The following is a 20,486-nucleotide window of genomic DNA, read 5'->3' as shown; positions in this document are numbered from 1 at the left end:
AGTATTGGGGTGAAATATGGAAGTAAATTTGGCGACCACCCAAAATTTGCCCCACCTCCTATATCCATGACATGTGACATTTGATTTAACTAACTTAACCATGGTTAAGAGAAAATAATATATTATAATAAAATTTAAATGTTAATAGAAAAACTTAATTAAACTACACTATTCTTTTAGATAATCAATACTTTTGATTTGTTTGAGAAGATGATTGACTTTTCATATTCACAGAAGCTGTTAACTTGGGGTTTTAGCTCTTTGGCTTTCTCTCGTAAAGAAGGTATGAAACTATATTTTCAATTTTGATTTATCTATGTTTTCTTTTCTTCTTCCTTCTTTGTTTTCACATTGAGGAATTCAATTACCTCAAAACCCGCATTTGGTATGGTTTTGTATTTCAAGGTAAGTGAATTCTAAAGCTGATTAATTTGGTTGCATCGCTAGGTGCCCATGGCTCAATGAGGTTTTAATTGCATAATTTTTCCATTAGCGTCGGAATTTAGGTGCCCAATTGGCTTTTTCTGCCGACTTGCTAAGTTTTGTTTGTGTTCATTATAATTTACTTTGTATTGTGAAAAATAATAGAAGTAGGGAGACATTTTTTTAGGAGACTTTAGGCCCAGGTAAAAGGGCTTAAGCTCCATGTTGTTGTTTCACATGTCAAATTTTGTTAAAATGAAATTGGAAAGAAATTAGAATTTATTAATGTGATAAATAGTAGAGAAATCAATTAATGTGATTTGGAAGAATTTGTTAAAGTGAAAATGAAAAGAAATTAGAATTTATATATAAATATATATTGATAATTATGGTTAAAACTAGTTAAATCAAATGACACATGTTATGGATATAGAAAATTGGTAAAATTGACGTGGTTGGCAAATTTACATCCGATTTCTTTTCAGTGCATATATTAGAAAGAAGATGATTTACACTCGGCAAGATTATATTTTCCCAATGTTGCCCTCAATTTTTATTTACATTTTAAAACAGTGCGCAATAGCCCAACATATGGAAGAGCCCAATAAAAACTCGAACAGCCCAAGGTTTGGTATCATAGCGCAGCCGCAAGGGTTGATTCACTTTTGCTAGCTCCACCGCCAAATTTTCATACCTCTCAAACCTCTCAACTCCACCTTCATCAATTCAAACTGAAACCCTGAGCCAAAGAAGAAGAAGAGATGATATCAGCAATTTCCTGGGTGCCCAAAGGAGTTTCTAAGCCAGTCCCTGCTGTTGCCGAGCCGCCCACCCAAGAAGAAATCGATGAGCTAATAAAATCCGGCATCCTAGACAAAAGGTCTTCCTCTTCAACTCCTTGTCTTTTCCATTCCTACGTTGTCTCTGTTTCTGATACATGTTGTTTCTCTGTCTGCTCTCAACTTGTTTCATAGTGTTTGGTGAGTTCTTGTCCAAATGATGTTTACTTTGTCGAAACAACTTGTTGGGTGTCTTTGATTTCGTAAAAGGTGGAGTCTTTATAGAGCAAATAGGGAAAGATTGGATTTTTAAACTAGTGTAGGAGCAATGTGTTTGTGTAATGGTTATGAAGATGTGATGTTTTTATGAGGGTTTTCGAGTTAAAGGTAGTTATGGACTTATGGTGGGTGTTGTTTGTGCAGTGGAGCTGGTGGAAGTGATGAGGATGATGAGGGAGAAATGGAGGTTGAAACCACCAGTGAGGGCGGTGAAGTCTCGCAAGCTTTAGAGGTTGCAAAAGCACTTGGTAGAGCTTCTAAAGTGACGAAATCAGGGAACAATTATGATGACATTACGGAAGGATTGAAGGAGCTTGACATGGATCATTATGACGATGAGGATGATGATGGTATTTACTTTGATCTTTATATTGTTTTACGTCATTTCTTGGAACATAAAATTGGGTTGTTTAGAATGATGGTTAAACTTGAAAAATAGTGAAATCTATGAAGTTGGTATGAGCTGTTGTTTGGTTAGATGGTTTTAGTATATAAATTTTCCATGAAAGTTATAATGTTGGCATTAGACTGGCAATTAAACTGTGAGAGAAGGTTGAACTAGAACCATCGCTAAATTTACTAATATAATTTGCTATATTTTTAAAGTGGTTTACCGCATCTTCAATTTGTCATTAAGGATTTGACTCATTTAAGCAAGCTGACATTGCAGATCTTTTTTATGTTTGACTTCAGGCATTGATTTGTTTAGTGGTGGGTTTGGGGACCTTTACTACCCAAGTAATGATATGGATCCATATCTCAAGAAGGACAAGGATGATGTAAGTTTGAAAACTTAATGTGCCATTATGTGTTTAATTTTCCTGTATTGTGAGGCTAGAAGTGGTAAACTTGGTGTTTGTTGACATTTATCTTTTCTTATAGGACGAGGATTCTGAAGATAGTGAAGACATGACCATCAACCCAAATGATTCAGTCATAGTGTGTGCTCGAAACGAGGATGATATCAGTCAGCTCGAGGTATGTAATACTTAGCTGAACTGTTTGTTTTCATTTATTTTTCTGTATGTCACTTATCATTCTTGAATTGTGCTTGAGCAGATTTGGCTATATACTGAAACAGAGGATGGTGAAGTGGATGTTTATGTTCACCATGACATCATTATATCAGCATTTCCCCTGTGCACAGCATGGCTTGACTGTCCTATCAAAGGTGGAGACAAAGGTATATAATTGTGTGCTTTGTTGTGTATTTTGGTTTATTTGTTGGTTGTATGCATCTATATTAGTCAGACATGAATCTACTTAATCTTCTTAGCTTCTATCGACAATTAGCTCTATTTGTGCAACTAAATTTTGTGCATTGGTACCCTTTTTTCCCCCCTTCTTAGCACTTATATTTGCAGTTGTAGATATATTATTTGCGTTCTTTTCATACCAACAAAAGCTTTTATTAATTATTAGACACTCCTTCTGGTTTCTGCTTGATTTATCTTTGTATTTGATTTACGTCTAACTGAGTGTCTTTATATGTTGCAGGAAACTTTATAGCTGTTGGTTTGATGAGTGAACCTACCATTGAGATATGGGATCTCGACATTGTATGTTGTTTTCTATTAGTAGTCTGATTGACATTTAAAAATGTTATTGTACTTCTAATATAATTTTTGTGTTTTCTAGATTGATGAAGTACAACCATGTGTGGTCTTGGGCGGCATTGCTGAGAAGAAGAAAAAGAAAGGGAAAAAGGTCTTGCCTCCTTCCTTCAATATTTAAGTTAATAAACAAGCAACTATTTCACTTTTACCGATTTGCAACTTCTTTTCTGTTAGACCTCAATCAAATACAAGGAAGGTAGTCACACAGATTCAGTCCTGGGGCTTGCTTGGAATAAGGAGTACAGGTTTGTTTGGTTTTTGAAAGTTTTGTACAGCATGTTCTTGCTTCATATTCTGACCATTTTTGTAAACAGAAATATACTGGCCAGTGCAAGTGCTGACAAACTAGTTAAAATTTGGGATGTGGCTACGGGAAAATGTAACATTACTATGGAGCATCATACAGACAAGGCAAGAATTTTACCCAAATATCTCTTATATGCTTTATCTAGATATATCAATGCTTGGATGGTGTGCTACCCAAATTTGAGATATGTTCAGATGTTAAGTTGTTTGGCTTCAATGTTGGCCTTAATTACTACTTTCTACAGGTTCAGGCGGTTGCGTGGAATCATTTTGCCCCTCAAGTTCTTCTTAGTGGATCATTTGATCATACAGTTGTCTTGGTATTCTTTCCACTTGAGTAGAAGATTATATTCATCTATCTATGTTATCGAGGAACTTATCCTCTATTATGCAGCATGCTTGTTTGGAAACCTTCCACATGAATTGACAATTGTTATGCATTCCAGAAAGATGGAAGGGTGCCAACACATTCCGGTTATAAGTGGACAGTGACAGCTGATGTGGAAACCTTAGCATGGGATCCACATAGTGAGCATTCATATGTGGTGTGTACTTTGGCCTCTAAAAACGATCATTTTCAATTACTGATAATTTTGGTTTCGGTGCTTATTAACATGTATATGCAACTTAAACTGAATTCATTTATTTGGGTGATGTGTGTATATATCATCTATTTATACATGCATGTAGTTCTGATACAGTTGCTATGGCTTGTTAAGAATTGGAATTTGATGATCACCATTTGATTCCATCCAGGTGAGTCTTGAAGATGGTACAGTCCAAGGTTTTGATATTCGGGCTGCCACTTCTGCACCTACTTCTGAATCTAAACCCAGTTTTACTCTTCATGCTCACGACAAGGCTGTTTGTGGAATATCCTATAATCCTTTGGCACCTAATGTATAGCCTTCTTTCTCATATTTTGGCAATTTCGGCATCATCTATTTGTAACCTCATCCTAATACCATTTGTTTTTTCTCTTAACAGCTTCTTGCAACTGGATCCACAGATAAAATGGTATGCTCTTACACCACCTTGCCGTCTCTGTGAACCATTCAGATTCATTATCATGTCACTCTTTCTTATATGATTTATATAATCCAATTGTTATGTCTTGCAGGTGAAGCTTTGGGATTTGTCAAATAATCAACCTTCATGCATTGCGTCCATGAATCCTAAAGCAGTAAGTCATCTATGATATTCACTGTAAACTGTGATGACTTATTATAGTGAATTAAATTATTTTTTTTGTATGAGATTGGTCGTTGAACTGTTCTTAACATTGTCAGGGAGCTGTGTTTTCTATTTCGTTTTCACAAGATAACCCCTTTTTGCTGGCCATGGGAGGCTCGAAAGGGAAATTAGAAGTGAGCTGTCATTTCAGATCTTGTTTGTGTTTTGAAGTTTTTCCTACATTGGTCGAGGATAGCTAATTCTATATTACTGAAATTTCAGGTCTGGGATACATCATATGATGCTGCAGTGGCCCAAAGATTTGGAAGTTACATCAAGAAGAGCAGACCCCAATCTGCGGCTTGATCTTTAGAAGATAATTAAGTGCTGTATGTTTTATTTTTTATTCTTAATTTCTCATTCAACATGAGCCCTTCTATTTTCTAGAGAAGAAGTAGCTTTGCCCACCGGCAGTGTTCTCAAATTCATCACCTCTTCTATAGTATACTCGAGTGTCATACGCTAGGAATAGGTAAACTTTCTAAGTTCTTGTATTGATGTTGTGTCAAACGAAGATGTGAATTGTGGAAAAGAAATGGGAAGTGATTTCCTTAAAAAGAATATTGTTTTTTTGTGTGCATTTCAATCTTCTTGTCATGTCATGAACTGCTCGACTGTCCATGGTTAAACAAAGTAAGCTATGTTAGCTATCTGTTAGGTTGCTGGTCGTTGCTATTTATTGTCACCTTGCTTGTGATAGGGTTAAATCTAAAGCATGTTGCTCGTACGAACCCATATAAGGCTCTATCAGCTGAGGACATGCGCCTATCAACCTCAATTATTTTGAGACAATCTGTATTGTACTTTGTACACATTTGTTAGTTCATCGATAGATGCATATGTAGTTTAGTAGTCAATAATTCTAATGTTTTTGTTCTCAAGTATGTCATTCATCAAGATTCATTAGGTATGCAGATGAATATGCTTTTGTTTAAGTATAGTAAATCCTACACTTCAGCAATCACAGGACATAATTAACTCTCTTAAGCTCATGTTAGCTTTGCTGTCATGTTTGGACCGTTTGGTTGTCCACATGCTTTCATCATCTCCCACAGTCCCATTTCTACATCAAAACTAATTGTGCTGATTAGACTTGCCCTATCGATTGGTCCAGTGGGTATTAGGATTTACAAAGCACACTGAACGATTAAATTACATTAATAGATCAATTCTATAGTTTACAAAGTACATTGTAAAGCCGGGATTAATTTAGCCAATGAGGCGACCAAGTGTTTATGCAAATCTTACGATTTAAACGTGCTATAGAGTATACTGACTCTAAGTATCAAAACTCAGTTCGGGGTCGATCAAGTATTTTATATCTTCTTAAACCCCCACAGCCCCCGTCATGGCTTCAAATTAGGTTGTCAAGTAAGTCTTCGGTGTCAAGTAATAAGCAAACCTAGTTCTGCGGTAATAGGCACTATGTTTGCTTGGCAACAGGAATTACTAGGCACTCATGTCAAGCTCTAGTATATCGTTTCGGAATAACAAGAACCAAGGAAGAAACGCAAATTAACACTCATAAACCTCCGCACACCTTCTGAGTTTCGTCACACTTTTGTGTTGATATAAGATGAAAAGTTTGAACCATCATCCTCGACCTTATGTGAAATCTTTCCCCTCAATATTGATTACATCAAATAACGAAAACTTTCCCCACCAAGAAGCACCCAAATATAAATTTCAGACTCTACAGTCCCACTGAATTGGCCACACCTCCACAATCCAATAATAAAAACCATTCAAAACCAGCACACAATAATGCCACTATTCTATGCTTGGTTCTTTTATCCAACTCCTATCCTAGAGCACATCCCATACGCCATCACTAATCACTCAGCACCAATCAAACATTTAAAACTGGAAGTATATGAAGCTGGAGAAGAAAACAAACACAGCATTCAAAAAGAGTTTCCACTTCTTTATTTTCCATTGATTTCAACAAACCCATATAAGATTGATCGACTACAAATCCAAAATTCTTGGCTCATCTAATAAGAACAAATTTTCACATACCGTGGGTTCTTCCTAGTGACATGTATCTTCCATTAGTTTAACTCGAAAGGAAAAAAAAAACATTATTAACCGAACAAATTAGCCCAATTAATTAAGTTTAGCTTCAGCACATGAACATGTCAACCGGTTGATTGAAGCAAAGATTATTCCATGGATTAAGAAACTCATCACCACCAAACTGTGCACTCATATCTTCTTCATTCTCCAAAATCCATTTGGTCGAGTCAATGCAGTCCACGATGTCATTCAGACTCTGTAACCTGTTAGTGAGCTCACCCACCTGGGCTCTGAGCACACAGTTCTCAGCCTCAATGTTCAGGTAGAGCTGGTTTGTGACATTGATGCTTTGTAGGACTTGGTTGTTCTCCTTTCTCAACAGACCAACTTGAGCCGTCAGATCAGTCAGGTGCTCCTGCTTTCTCATCCGAGACCGGCGGGCCGATTCTCTATTCGACATCATTCTCTTCCTCTTCCTCTGGTCCATGACCTGATGAAGACCCTCTTGATCGGAGCCGGAGTTCATAATCTGAAGCGCGCTGGAGGTAGATGAGTTTCCACTAGAAGTAGCCATGCAGAATCTAATTATGTAAAACCAATAAAAACTGATACTTGAATAAGAAACAGGCTAGGGTAATCTATAAAATGTGGTGCAAAGCTAGTTTATAAATGACGAGTTTGGTTTTGTAGGCAGTTGTTCATGAAAACACGTAGAACCAGTAGAGGAAGACAACAGAGAAGGATTGAACTAAATGAGTCCTGCGTCTGAGTGTAGAGTTTATCATAAACCCAGAGAGGAGGACTTCACTGAGTACAGGAGACATCAATCTAGCTCAAACATGAAGAGCTGTATATGTATATATTAAGCATTACAGAAGCTAGGAACAAACTAAGATCGAGAGCTTTATTGGTGTATGAGAAAACACAACAATCAAAGCTTTAAGAACACACAAGTTTTCAGAACCAGTGGAAGAGAGAAAGATAGAGATAGAGAGACCGAGTTTCTATGGTAGGAAGATAAGGAAGAGGAGGTTTTGAATGGAGGTAGAGAATTGAATATATAGATCAAGAATGCCCACTGTAAAGGAATAAACTATTTGGAAATGAGTATGATAAGCCAATAAGATGTCTCAGAATTAAAAACAAGGGAAATGATTTATACATATAATGCAGCTCCAAACTAGGGCCAGGTTCTTTGTACATGCTGATATGTAAGACTATATTGTTGGTATAATTACTCTGTGTAACATAACACTACGTGGCACTGACACTGTCATGTGTTGTAACTCGAATACTACGTGACACTGTCATGTGGTGTACCCAGCTAATCATATTACTTCATGGTGTGGTAAACATACACGTGGTGAAACGAGATACATTATTTAAATATGAGTAACCAATTAAAAACAAACACGATAAAAAGTGGACTAATAACATTAAAAAAATACGCCACGTAGATCATGTACTAGGTACATATAATAATTTGTCATATTGGTGAGGCAAATTAGGTTGAGGTTATCTCTTGTTTCCTTATATTCCAAGCTGAAATTGCTTAAGGAAGGAAATTTGGTGAAATGGACAAGTGAATCTGAAGGCAATCTGAGGAGTACAATAGCACATGCAGAGTGGTCAAAATTCTGAAGGCTGGTCCCTAAGAATTGATAAAGTATGAGGTTTTACATGGCCAGCAATGGCAGCTTAGCTGTGTGTGCTATTTTTTGTTTAAAGGAAAAGGGCAGAGCTAAGCAAAACCCTTCCTGGCTTGTTGGTGATGATCTTTACGTATATATGTATAGTATAATGTATTAATGCTGATTTCATACGTAATAATTCTGAGAATGTTAAGCATTCAGTTTCTTTTATGTATAAACATAGATCTAACTCAATTATTCTAATTGGGTCTTTCATTATATAATGACGATCTTTTTGGAACCTTTGCAATTGAAATCTACTCCGATTCCATTAACGTAGGTGTTGCATGCTCCAAAGTAACATAGGAAATCATCTTGGAAATACATGTTCTTAATTGGTTAAAGTATACTTGTACTTTTCAAATTTTATAGGCACGTATTTGTAAAATATTGATTTGATCTTTCCGATCTTAACAGTATTTGGAATACTCTTGAATTAATTTCTTAAGTACACATACTTACACAAATGCTGAAATGCATGTTTGTCGAAATATCAATATTTCTTATTAAGTTTGTAAACTCAGACTGGAATATTTGTACCGAAAACTGATCAGTTACAGTAACAGGAACGCGAGGGAAATATCAAATATCCAAGAACGAAATGAACCCAAAAGCAACTTTGTGGTGACTTAGAAATTAAGCACATTGTCTTGCAACTTGCAGTAGCCTAGGGTCTCAAGTGGTGTGCTTCTTTTTTGTTAAGCACTTTGTGAGTGACATTCTTTTCTAGTAGGATGGTGGTGAGTGGTGACTACTATTTCTTTAATCCGTTTCCCCAAAAGTTCTAGCTACAAATAGCAGCAGCTTGATAATAAGCTCTTTTTCTTGCTACATGCATACCAACTTTCCCCCGCTGCCTAATCAGGTGTCCTAGCTTGAGATCGATGTACATGTACAAGAAGCGAAGAAAGGATAAGATAAAAGAAGCCTCGGAATTGTCTTATCTTTTGAGGTTGTATAATCTAGAACACGGTTCTGCATTTTAATCTCATATAGATGTAATTGTGTAGGCGTGTTAACAACCGTCATAATTAACACGCAATAATGTCTTTGGAAAAAGAAATTATTATATATATACCCGTCATATATTCTACGTGGCATACTCTCTTAATGTTATTGATTAATTTTTATTGTGATTGTTTATGATTGGTTCTTATATGTAAATAAATTGTTATCATTTTCACCGCGTGCATGTTAATTATATCATTGCGTAATATGATTGTCTGATTATACTACATGGCAGTGCCACGTGATGTTGCGGGTACACAGAATAATTATTCGGAAAGAGAAATTATAGATCTTCCTCGATCCACACTCGTTCTTCTTTGAAGATATTAATATAGACCTAAGCATGTTTAATTAGTTGCAGGCTAATGGACTAGGATAGCAAAGAATATTTCTTGATTTTTGTAGCTCTACGGCCATCATTTCAGTATATGATGATAATTTGATCAAAGAGTTCATATATACATTGTATTGTTGTACGTCACTAGGATACATTCTACTTCAGAACTCAGAAGCTGATGCTTTGTTCTTAGTTGCGTCTTTGCCTTGTCCAAAATTAGAAGTACGTCCTCCAAACTTTCTTTCTTATATGGTTATGTCCATGAAAATTGAACTGAATTGCAAGTTGTCCTGGACCTTGTACTTTGAAGTTTGAACTCCGCTTCAATAATCCAGAATCATAACCGACATTTTTATCTCAAATCTATTTTCAGTACTAATGATATCTCAAATTTATTACTAGAACAATACACACCCGATGGGTGTGGTAATATTTTTTTTCAAAATAAATACTATAAAATAGTGGGAAGTTTCTCATTGGAATATTAATTTGACTCAGGTCTTAAGATCTCAAGTTCGAGTCTAGTTGTATGCAACAACAACCCACTGTGCACTCAAGACTTCTTTATACATAGGTTGTGGCCTACTAACTATTTTTGCTCTGTTTGGGTTTTATTATAAAGTCTTAGTTCTTTTTCGCCGCTTTCTCCATACCCTATATCAAAACTTCTCAACAGGGCATCATTGTTCTCTTCCGACATCACTCGACTCTAGCCTCCGGGTCTCCTCGTCACCATGGGTTTGCTACAGGATGGGTGTTGGAATAACACTAGTTTCAAGTTGTTGTGAATGGAGCTTGCTTGTGGTTGGTTGATGCTTTGGCCTACAAGTTCTTTGGATGCCTTCTTGGAGATTGGAGGGTGGTGGCTATTTACAGCAACGACACACTCTTCATTGACTCACAAACCTCAGGCAGTGAGGATGTTGGTGCTTCGTGGCAATGGAGCAAAGTTTTTCACTTTTACAAGGTGAGCTCGGAGGTTTTCCACCTCAGGGCACAATGGTTTTCTCTTAGAAGTGCAGATCTCATGAGGATTGAAGGGCTAGGAGGGAGGCGGATTAATGGTGGAGCTTGTGGTCAAAGGCGTAGCGAAGTTGTACAAAGGGAGGTGCTTCTGTGATTGGGTCAACATCTATTTGGGCTTTGAGTTGGGACATGTTTATACTATGTTGTTTTATGGGCTTTATATATATATATAGACACACACACAAAACCGTTTGGAGATGGACTCCCCAACTCTCATAAAGTGCAAACGTCTCTGTTTTTTCGACTATTTAAGTTGGTGATGAAGCTGGCAACATATTCATCTTAGAGATCAAAGTTTAAATTTCTGGGCAAGATCATGAAGGGCAAGGAGATAAAAATTGAAGGTTCTTTCCAGTAAGATTGCCTGAAATTTCAAGTTTCACCGAAGGAGATGAGAAACTAGTAGTAGGCGGCTCCATCATAAAAAAGAAGCCCTAGATAGAGGCATGGACACCGTCCAGTAGAAGACGCTTCGTCTCCGGCGTGTGGTTCTCAAAAAAGTTGAGACATTCGCACTTTAGAGAGTTCCGAACGTCCGTCTCTGAACAAGCCTATATATATATATATATATATATATTATCTTTGTTCTTTTAATTCAATAATGATGTGTTTGTTTAGAGTGTAGCATGTCTTTATCTTGTATACTTGATCTTTAGGGTAGCACATGATTCCATTGCACTATTATTGATGTATACCATTGAGGTTTAAGCGGATAAATTAACTGCTGAGTTCAGTTATTTGCTTCTTATTGTTTCAATCGTAGTAGTCTTGATTAGGCTTGAATAAAGGTTTATCTCCCGCTTGGTTAGGTGTTGAAATGTATTTATTCCCCTAAAAAAACTAGTATACTATTCAACACATTTGGTACATATTATACAATTACTCAATTGACTTATAAGTTCAATGTCTTTTTTAAGTAGATTGATCTTTAATAAGCAGCTCCAAAAAATGTTACAATATATAGCAACTTCTTGGCCTAGCTTCACGACAACTCTCACCATTACTTTCTGGAAGCATGAGTATAATACTCATGGAACATGCTCTGAGAAAATCATTCCTCATAATGAATACTTCATTAGTGACTATAATCTTTGGTCATTTTTAATACTTTCGTTAAATTAGTTTAAGCGGGGATCCACTCGGGGTATGTATACCTAGATTTTACAATTATCAACGTCATTCAGAAAGTTATGGGGAAAACATTCTCTAATATGTAAAATCATCAATGAGCAGATGAATCTGCATGAATTTATAGTATGCATGGATCGCTATATGTCCTCTTTCATCAAATTTTTAAGGCAAACACATGTCAAGAGTGGTCAATTATATGTCTTCTTTGATTCACCCACTTTCGATCTCATATTCACATTTTGATTGTTTGGTTTATGTTTATATATATATATATATATATATATATATATGAGTACATCATTCTTGTAAATTTTCATTCAAATGAAAATCAAGGGATTCATAAATGTGATTACTCATTATGAACTTGAACAGTTCATATTTGACAAATTTGGTTTGTCCATTAACTTTATCTAGTTTCACATCTTAACGATTACTAAATTAGTTGAAACTTTGTATAAGTAATTTACCTATATGGCTATATAGACCTAAAATATAAACAGTTGAGATGAAAAATGTGGTTAAAAAGTGCGTCTAATAAAAAATTAATTCAAAAACCCTCTGGCCAAACATTACACTCACATTTATGAATGTCTTAGTGTACTAGTGTATTTTTCACAAATAAGTCCCATTAATATTTATATATGTTAGTTTGGTGAATATGATTGTAATGCTTTGGATATTATTCAACTTAGAAATGATGCTTCAGTTGCAATGCTTGAAATGATATTTTTTGCAACCTATCAATTTGAAATTGCATATCCAAATAAAACATTTCGAATAAAAGAACAAACATGTATTCATAATTAATATTCATGTGAACAACACTTCTTTTGTTATCAATAACTTCCTCAAACACTTCGCTAAAGTAAATCACACTTTTTGTATTTTTTATCTCAAAATCTATGTTCTAAAAATAGATTCTTGTGTAAAGTGTGTGTTATCCACACAATAAATATGCTAACTACTACTCAAAAAATAGTGCATATTAGAATAAGTAGTCTCACTATTTATTTTTTTTAGTAAGAATTTCTCTATTCTTCACACATGTATACCTTGTGTAAAAAGCTATGTATCTTCACACATGTATATCTTGTGTAAAGTGTGTGTTTCCGCACATTAAAATACTAAGGACTTTTTGAGTAAGAATTTCTCTATTCTTCACACATGTTATGTTCTTTTGGATTTGGCCTGCTTCTGGCCCAAAACATGAACAAAACGTGAAAATGCTAGACGAGAAGAACTATCAACCAAAAAATAGACACATAGTGAAATCACATCACAAAATTATACAAATACCGGTGTCGGAGCTCTTGAAAAAACTTTGTCTGCCGCCATTGTCACATTGAAAGAAAAGAGACACAGTGAAGATGTGATGTGAAAATGTAGAGAAAGAAATGAGACACAATGAGACAAGATGTGAAGATGTAGAGAAATAAAGGAGACACGAGACAAGGTACGTATTATCAGTGGTCCATATTTCACTCTCAGTCTTTCTGGTCAAGAGAAAGTCACTATCTGACTTTCTCACTTCTCATATTGGAATAACATGTTGCAAATGCCATTAGTGGAACACTGGGTAAATTAACGTTTATTTCCTCTATTCGATCACCACCAGAAATTTTGATGGGTGTGTTTAGTTAGGGTTTTAACAGTAGCTACAACAAATATTGAGTAAGGCAATCATCCACTTAAGTTAACAATGATCAAATCCACCTAACCCAATCAATATCTCTATGCCCTTGGCAAATCTACAGATTTCTGATAGAAAAAATGTTCAATCTTAGCAACTTCTTCGTTGATGGCGAGTTTGTAAGGGCAGGTGTAGAAAATAGAATGTCATTGTATTTGGAGTAGCAGAGGTCACCACCTCCAACTTCACGTTGTTCATCTCCGGTCTTGTCATTGTCATCGTATTTCTTGTCTTCTACCGCCTCTCATGACTTGAACGATAAGCTAACTCTGCAACTCGGCCCTAGCTTATTTATACAATCGAGTGTTGCCATGTTGCAATTTTTTTAAACTCTCACACTCGGTTTCCTAGAATTTTACCTCGTATTTATACCAATTAGATGACAAATATGTGAAAGATTTGAGAAGGATGCAGAACGTCGGTTTTGTAGGGTTATGAACTTTTTCTTTTATGAATTTTGTGACTAGGGGATGAAATGAATATATGCATTAATGTTAAGCATTAGAAAACTCTAAAAAGTAAGAATAACAAGTTGCTAAACTCAATCATCAAATACATGAATTCAAATGTCGAAAAACAATAACCAATAACATAAAACCAAGCAATCAAAGTACGAACAAAGGCAAAGTGGCTTCAAGCATAAAATATTGGGCTGGTTCATAACTTATTGGCTTGGAGATGTGAGAAATGTTCTTGGCAGAGATTTGGCAACAGTATCGCACGGAATAGATCCTTTTTATGTCGCCTCTACTCTCCTATTTATAAAAAAAAATAAGCCTATTCTATTTTTCTGATGTAATTACAGTTACGAAACCTTAGCAATTTGTCCATGGGATTTCTAAAGTGGTCAGGGTCTTAAAGTAGAACTTTGGTCTACAATGAGATTTTTGGGCAAACTAACCTTCACTCACTAAATCAATCATAACTTCCTCTAGATAATTAATATTGCTCCGATTTCAACGGTTTTGGAAAGTAGACTCGTAGGCACTTCCATAGATATATTCCATGTAGTTTGACTACAATAGTCAGTCGAAGCTGACTGTTTTGCGGAGGCAGATTCTTGATTTCGGATTTTATTGTTATTTTTGCTTCTTTAAACACATAAGCCTCTTATTTTGCTCCAATGAACCTAAAAACAATACTAAGTTGAAATAGACAATATTAAGAGAATAACTAAACTAAATGAGAGAGATAACATATTTAAATGTCACATTATATGCTCCTATCATTTACTTTTTTAAACTCCATAATTTTTTTTAATATGTTTGAGTGATCGTCTCTTATTGTTCTTCACATCTTCCAACAAACTCAATAACTATGCACCACCCCAACAAGATTACCATATTCAACTCTTCAGGTTCTAGCTGGCTAGAATTACCAAGCCAATTCTCCCCATAAGCACTAACCCGTTCAATCTGCTCAAGGTGGTTGGAATTACCAAGCCAATCTTTTCCATCAACACTACCTCGTTCAACCAGCTCAAAGTGGTTAGAACTACTAGGCCAATCCTCCGTAACACTACAACTTTATTCAACCGTATCTCTCCATGTTTAGACTGGCTGGAACTATCATATCAATCTTATTCGTTGGATTTCATCCATTGTGTTACATTTGTTAGTATAAGTCATAATGGTCTTGTTGTTAATTTACTAACTTTGTTGATCATGCTTCAATAAATTTGACCACAATATACTGCCATAAGTCACAAGAGTATGAACATGAATTTAGTTGTACTCAATCTGTCTACAAATATTGTCCTTCATATGTTCATGAACTTTTGGTTTGCTAAAACAAAATTCTACTTCAAACCAAACTCAGATGACAAACAAAAACTTGATGGGTTTAGACTACTTGAGCTCGTGAATCAACAAAACGCCCAACATTCATGTCACGCCCTCAAATCTGAGACCACTATTATATCGAAATATTGTTCCCGAATTAAATGTGTGACCTTAAAACCAATAAAATTTCCTTAATAAAACTGAAAAAAATTTATGTCTGAATAATACTTTTATTAGGAAACAAAATTAGAGTTATTTTACAATACATCAGATTTAAAATTACTAAATTTTAGCGAAGATACATGAGTCTCGCATTTATTGTCTTGAAATAGTAATTGAAGAAAAACCATCATGTTATTTAGTAGATTCATCATATTCCCCAAGCATCTACTCATTACCTAAAAATAAGATTGTGTAACATCATGAGTAACACAGACGCAATATATATATAGTACATTCTTATAATAATTTGGCTAATGAGAAATTCAAATATGAACGACCAAATAAAATATACCAAGAACCAAGTGTATTTGGTCACACAAATTCTTACTTATGCATATAGATATACATATCAGCATCAACATATTCAATCAATTTTGTGAATTTTCAAGAAAACTGGTAATTAATCAAAAAGTCACATGTTATAGTTCACGTTTACCCAAAACACGGATAATCCTCAGTATACCGAGGCCAACACCAAAGTATGTATACTAAAGGTCAATTCTCCTATGAGTATAATAGTGCACTATCTGTAGGGACTAAGGCTCAAGGCTAACTCACAAAGCACAAAACAAGTTTACCAATAATTAAGTGCACGGGGGTAGTACTAATCACCCGGCTTCACACCTCTAACTCAATAACGTCAATAGAGTATCACAAAGTTTAGTAATTAAGACAATATTTAAATACTAATAAAGTATATAACCTTACACCAAGATATAAATACTGATAGGAGCACTTTGTGCTACGTTCTTAATATGTTTTTACCTCCATTTGTACTTTGCTTAACCCTTATTGTTGTAATATCGAGTCATTGAGTCACAATAGGAGTCTTGGATGGTTATGGATGTGTTTTTGTGCTTAAACGAGTTAAAAAACGAAGAATTGGTCTAGAGTCCTAGTTTGAGTAGGAATCCTTATAGGACTAGGAAACCTAGTTTAATTAGGAGTCTTCATCTTTCTACGTTTTGGTCACATTGGCGATATCTTCAAAGTCATGTTTGCATTAGGAATCCTTGTTAGACTAGGAAACGTACCATTTTGGAAAGTCCTACTTGAACTCAAACTCTTATTACGAAACTTTCCTAAATGAACTTCCTTGTTCTAGTAACTTCCTTATTCTAGTAAGTTTCCTGTTTGCAAATTAGAAACTTTCCTAATCTAGTTGAGCTCATCTATTACATGTGTCTTTTTAAGACAACAATTGTCTAGATTAAGACATGAGTTTCGAATGAATTATCTTTTACTTATGTTTTTCTTTTCTTATTTTCAGATTTGAAGAGATAATTCAAGGAGGGAATTAAGGAGGCCGTGCACTACATGGAGAAGGAGTCCTATGCCGAGCTACCAATCAGGTTTTAAAGGGAATTAATTTCGAGTTTTATGAGATAATACACGGCTTGAGAAAAAGAAGGAAGTTGTGTGCAACAAGGAAGCTCTCATGCCGTCCAAATTCATCAAGGAAAAAGAGATCAGCCGTGCCTATTCAAATCAGCAAAGGATAAGGAGTTTGGGCCGAATAATACATGAGATAAACAAGGGGATAAGAGCTGAATTAATCCAAGATGCAAGGGCAGCCATTCGATCCCATTAAAAAGAAGAAATCCCAGCCGTGCATACATGGATCAGCCCATCCTAAACCCTAGCAGCCTCCTCTCCTCCTTCCTCTATATATAGCTCGGCCTCCCTTCATATTTTTCATCTTCATTCTCTCATAAACACAGCCGAATTGCTGCCCAAGCACAACCAGAAAATTGAAGCCACAAAACCTTCATCCATCACCACAAAACCGTGCTCATCTTCCTCCTCATCCAAATCCGAATCATCCTTGCTTCATCCTAGAAGGTTTCTAAAGTGTGATTCATCCATGGCTTGTAATTTTTCTTTTGGTTTTCTGCAATTTTCGATTTCATTGTATGAATCCTTGGATGTGATTTTCGGTTTTATATATGAAGAGCATAAATTCAGACTTCTTTGGTTTTATGTTTTGATTGTATGAATTCCTTGAAATATGTATGTATGCCGTGCTAGATGAATAGGGGTAGTAGGTTTTCGATTTCAATTTAGGTTTTATTTCAATTAATTCCTTGAACTTGTGCATCTAAATCAATGCTTGAGGAAGCCAAGGCCATGGTTCCCCTAAGGTTGCGATTTCATTCACCAAAGTATTCTTTGATTGAATATGCGCTTCGTGTTTCAATAATTGATACTTGTTTAGGGTTGTGATAGTTCTAGGGATTTGCATGTTTAATCAAGATGAGTGACGCCATGCTTGTGTAACATGTTTCAATTCGACTTAATGTGCTTATGTGCTACTTTGTTGTTTAACTAGAACGCTTCGTTATGTTGAACTCTCTTTAGCATATGTTTAGGATTGAACGCTTCGTTGATTCTAGATAAATAAGAAGTCTTAACGATTAGATGAACCGCTTCGGACTCTAATTAGAATTGGAATTGAAATGGACTTAGATATAATCGAAATAAGTTGCTGCCTATATGATGTTCTATGCGTGTCATACATGTTTCTTGAGTGAAATTCGTGTTTTGGTTATGCGATGAATGGTTGATCAATTGTATATAAGTAATGTAGGATTTATTTTGAGTAATAGTTTTAGAATCCAAATCAAACCCCCCAATAACATGATAAGTGTTGAGGCCCTTTTGATTCCCCGGACTGAACGATCCCTGCTTATTCTATACTAACGATGATGTTTTACAGGGTATTTTATAGACGTTCTAACGAACGTTCTATCAAATACTTATCAGTAACTCAATGTATGCATGAAATAAACAAGTTAATAAACTTGAAAGTAAATGTGCAATAAAGTAAATGTACTTTAAATTTAAAATAATTAGACAATATTAGTTAGTAGTCAAAAGATTAGTAGTCATTTCTCCCATAATAAGGAAGTCTTTGTCCAATATAACAATTGTCCTTCAAATATTAAAGTTAAAGTCTGTCAACTTTCCGTTTCAATAACTCAATCAATAAACGTCCAAATTAGGCAAGTGAAGAGTCTATGTTCAAGGATTTTTCATAAGGAATCTAATAGGATAAGTCATACAGTCCAGTTAAAATTATTGAGTCCAAAACGTTCAAACACAGTAGCAGTTCAGAAATCGATCATCAAGTTATCATCTTAAATGTTTACGTATTCTACTTGTAACACAAATTTCATCATTTATTCTGAAACTTTCCAGATTAAAAGTAGAGGTCTTAAACTTTAATTTGATATAAAGTTTGTGGAAAATTGTTAAGAAATTAGTTTTTAAAGTCGTGAGTGTTACAAGAGATTTTCAGTGAGTTTATTAACTCTAATTTTGATTAGTCATAATTTCTCCATTTCTAAATATTTTTAAGTGATTAAAAAGTCTAAATTGAAGCATTTTTCATGAGGAATTTAATGTTATTGTTACCTTGGACAAACTCAGATGTTATAAAATACGAAAATATAACTCTTACCATAATATGCTATTTTCCATTTTATCCTTAGCTATGCACTTTGATAAATATTAAAAGACAAAAGATTATAAGGATATAAGATGTACTTACCTTGAAGTTTCAGTGGTGAAAAGAAGATTTTGATGTGGATCCAAAGTTGGATTACTTTAGTAAAGAATGAACTTGTTTAAGAGAGAAAAAGTTAAGGCTAAAATTTTAGCTTGAGGAACATTGGTTGATTGAGTTTTCTGTCAACTAAAAGAACTCTAGACTTGCATGATTTCTGATTTTGAAGTATTAAGGAAGCTTGAGCCAGCTCACAAATATAAATAGGCCAAGAAGGAACACAAAAATTTAATTCTCAACTACCCTTCTTGACTTAAGAGACCAAAAATTAATATGAGTAATAATCTAGCTAGTTAGGGTGGTTGTTCACAAAAAAACAATAGGGGTAAAACATAAAAATCAGCTAGGTTCAAAATGTATTAGCATAAGGATTATATTTATATATATATATATATATATATATGTAGATATAACAAACACATTTATATGTGTTATTCTAAAAAGTAAAAAAATTTAGTATATTCCTTTCATAAGGTTTTTAATATATTTGCACTATCTATCACTAATATAATGCATAAAAGATAATACTATTAGTATTAATCTTAAACTCGATTGCAAAGTATCGAGTATACGCAAGAAATATGAGCTAACGTACTCAAATCGTAGTCTAATATTTACAAAAAGAAATTTTCTATCTTTGAAAGTATGAACCTTAGCATCATTGGTTTCTAAAAAGAAATATTAGAAGAAAAAATTAAATTAATTCAAAGTTAATATAGTCTTAGAGTACTAAGTAGTAAATACTAAATTTCGGAGTATTACAATTCAGAAACCGAATCCACGTTTAATATCCGAAAGAGTTTGGTTTGGGACAATGCCTTCTTCACAAGTCCAGGTACCCTTTGATGAGACTCATCATATACATTTAACATATATGAAGTGTCTCACTGCCTAAATCAACATTTTCAGGAGTGTTGGAACCTGAAGAGCTGCTTCAGACGACGAGTTCCGGGGCTACAGACAATGCAATTAACCTACTTGGGAATGAGGAGGAATACTATTGCCTTCGGAATCTTTGCAACCTGAAAGATGTAAGAAATCTGAGAGCTATAGTTATCGAAAGAGCTTAGCCTGGGATAATGCCTTTTACAACAGTCTAGGTTTGAGTTAATCACTTAGTTGTAATGTTGTTGTTATACTATGTACTGTTTTTCACAGTTTGGAACTGTAGAGATTACTGGTTTGGTAGTTGTACGCAGGGGTTCTAGATCTTGAGGAATTATCTTTAGTTTACAATGGATTCAAGAAATACCAAATGAGTGTTAATTGTTAGTGTTGTTCATTCTCTTTGAAATGGTTAACGAAAGTGAACCAACGAGTTGCCCTCAAACAGTAAGAAAATAAGTGAAGTCTGGGAATATTTCACTAGGCCTTTGCTCCCTG

General features: G+C 34.9%; 2 protein-coding genes across 2 annotated transcripts; one reads left to right on the top strand and one right to left on the bottom strand.

Annotated features, from left to right (window-relative positions):
- Positions 1-1,077: 1,077 nt before the first annotated feature.
- Positions 1,078-5,214, top strand: LOC126782867 (uncharacterized). Its single transcript, XM_050508204.1, has 16 exons — positions 1,078-1,303; positions 1,626-1,831; positions 2,175-2,260; positions 2,364-2,459; positions 2,541-2,664; positions 2,979-3,040; positions 3,120-3,188; positions 3,272-3,342; positions 3,412-3,508; positions 3,649-3,723; positions 3,850-3,948; positions 4,160-4,303; positions 4,391-4,420; positions 4,524-4,586; positions 4,693-4,770; positions 4,859-5,214. The coding sequence occupies exons 1-16, from the start codon at positions 1,185-1,187 to the stop codon at positions 4,940-4,942; spliced, it is 1,503 nt and encodes a 500-aa protein (XP_050364161.1). The 5' UTR covers positions 1,078-1,184; the 3' UTR covers positions 4,943-5,214.
- Positions 5,215-6,545: 1,331 nt separating this feature from the next.
- LOC126783349 (bZIP transcription factor 44-like) lies at positions 6,546-7,666 on the bottom strand. The gene has a single exon (XM_050508805.1). It carries the CDS (start codon positions 7,224-7,226, stop codon positions 6,759-6,761), a length of 468 nt encoding a protein of 155 aa, XP_050364762.1. The 5' UTR covers positions 7,227-7,666; the 3' UTR covers positions 6,546-6,758.
- Between the last annotated feature and the right edge of the window lie 12,820 nt (positions 7,667-20,486).

Source organism: Argentina anserina, chromosome 2, assembly GCF_933775445.1.
Source record: "Argentina anserina chromosome 2, drPotAnse1.1, whole genome shotgun sequence".
NCBI lineage: Eukaryota > Viridiplantae > Streptophyta > Magnoliopsida > Rosales > Rosaceae > Argentina > Argentina anserina.
Note: the sequence above shows the minus strand (reverse complement) of the source record. Positions and strands in the feature narration are given on the sequence as shown.

Coding starts and splice junctions, on each gene's coding strand:
- LOC126782867 (XM_050508204.1), top strand. CDS start 1,185: ATGATATCAGCAATTTCCTGGGTGCCCAAAGGAGTTTCTAAGCCAGTC. Junction 2,261..2,363: donor TCAAGAAGGACAAGGATGAT/GTAAGTTTGAAA, acceptor CTTTTCTTATAG/GACGAGGATTCTGAAGATAG. Junction 3,041..3,119: donor AGATATGGGATCTCGACATT/GTATGTTGTTTT, acceptor TGTGTTTTCTAG/ATTGATGAAGTACAACCATG.
- LOC126783349 (XM_050508805.1), bottom strand. CDS start 7,226: ATGGCTACTTCTAGTGGAAACTCATCTACCTCCAGCGCGCTTCAGATT.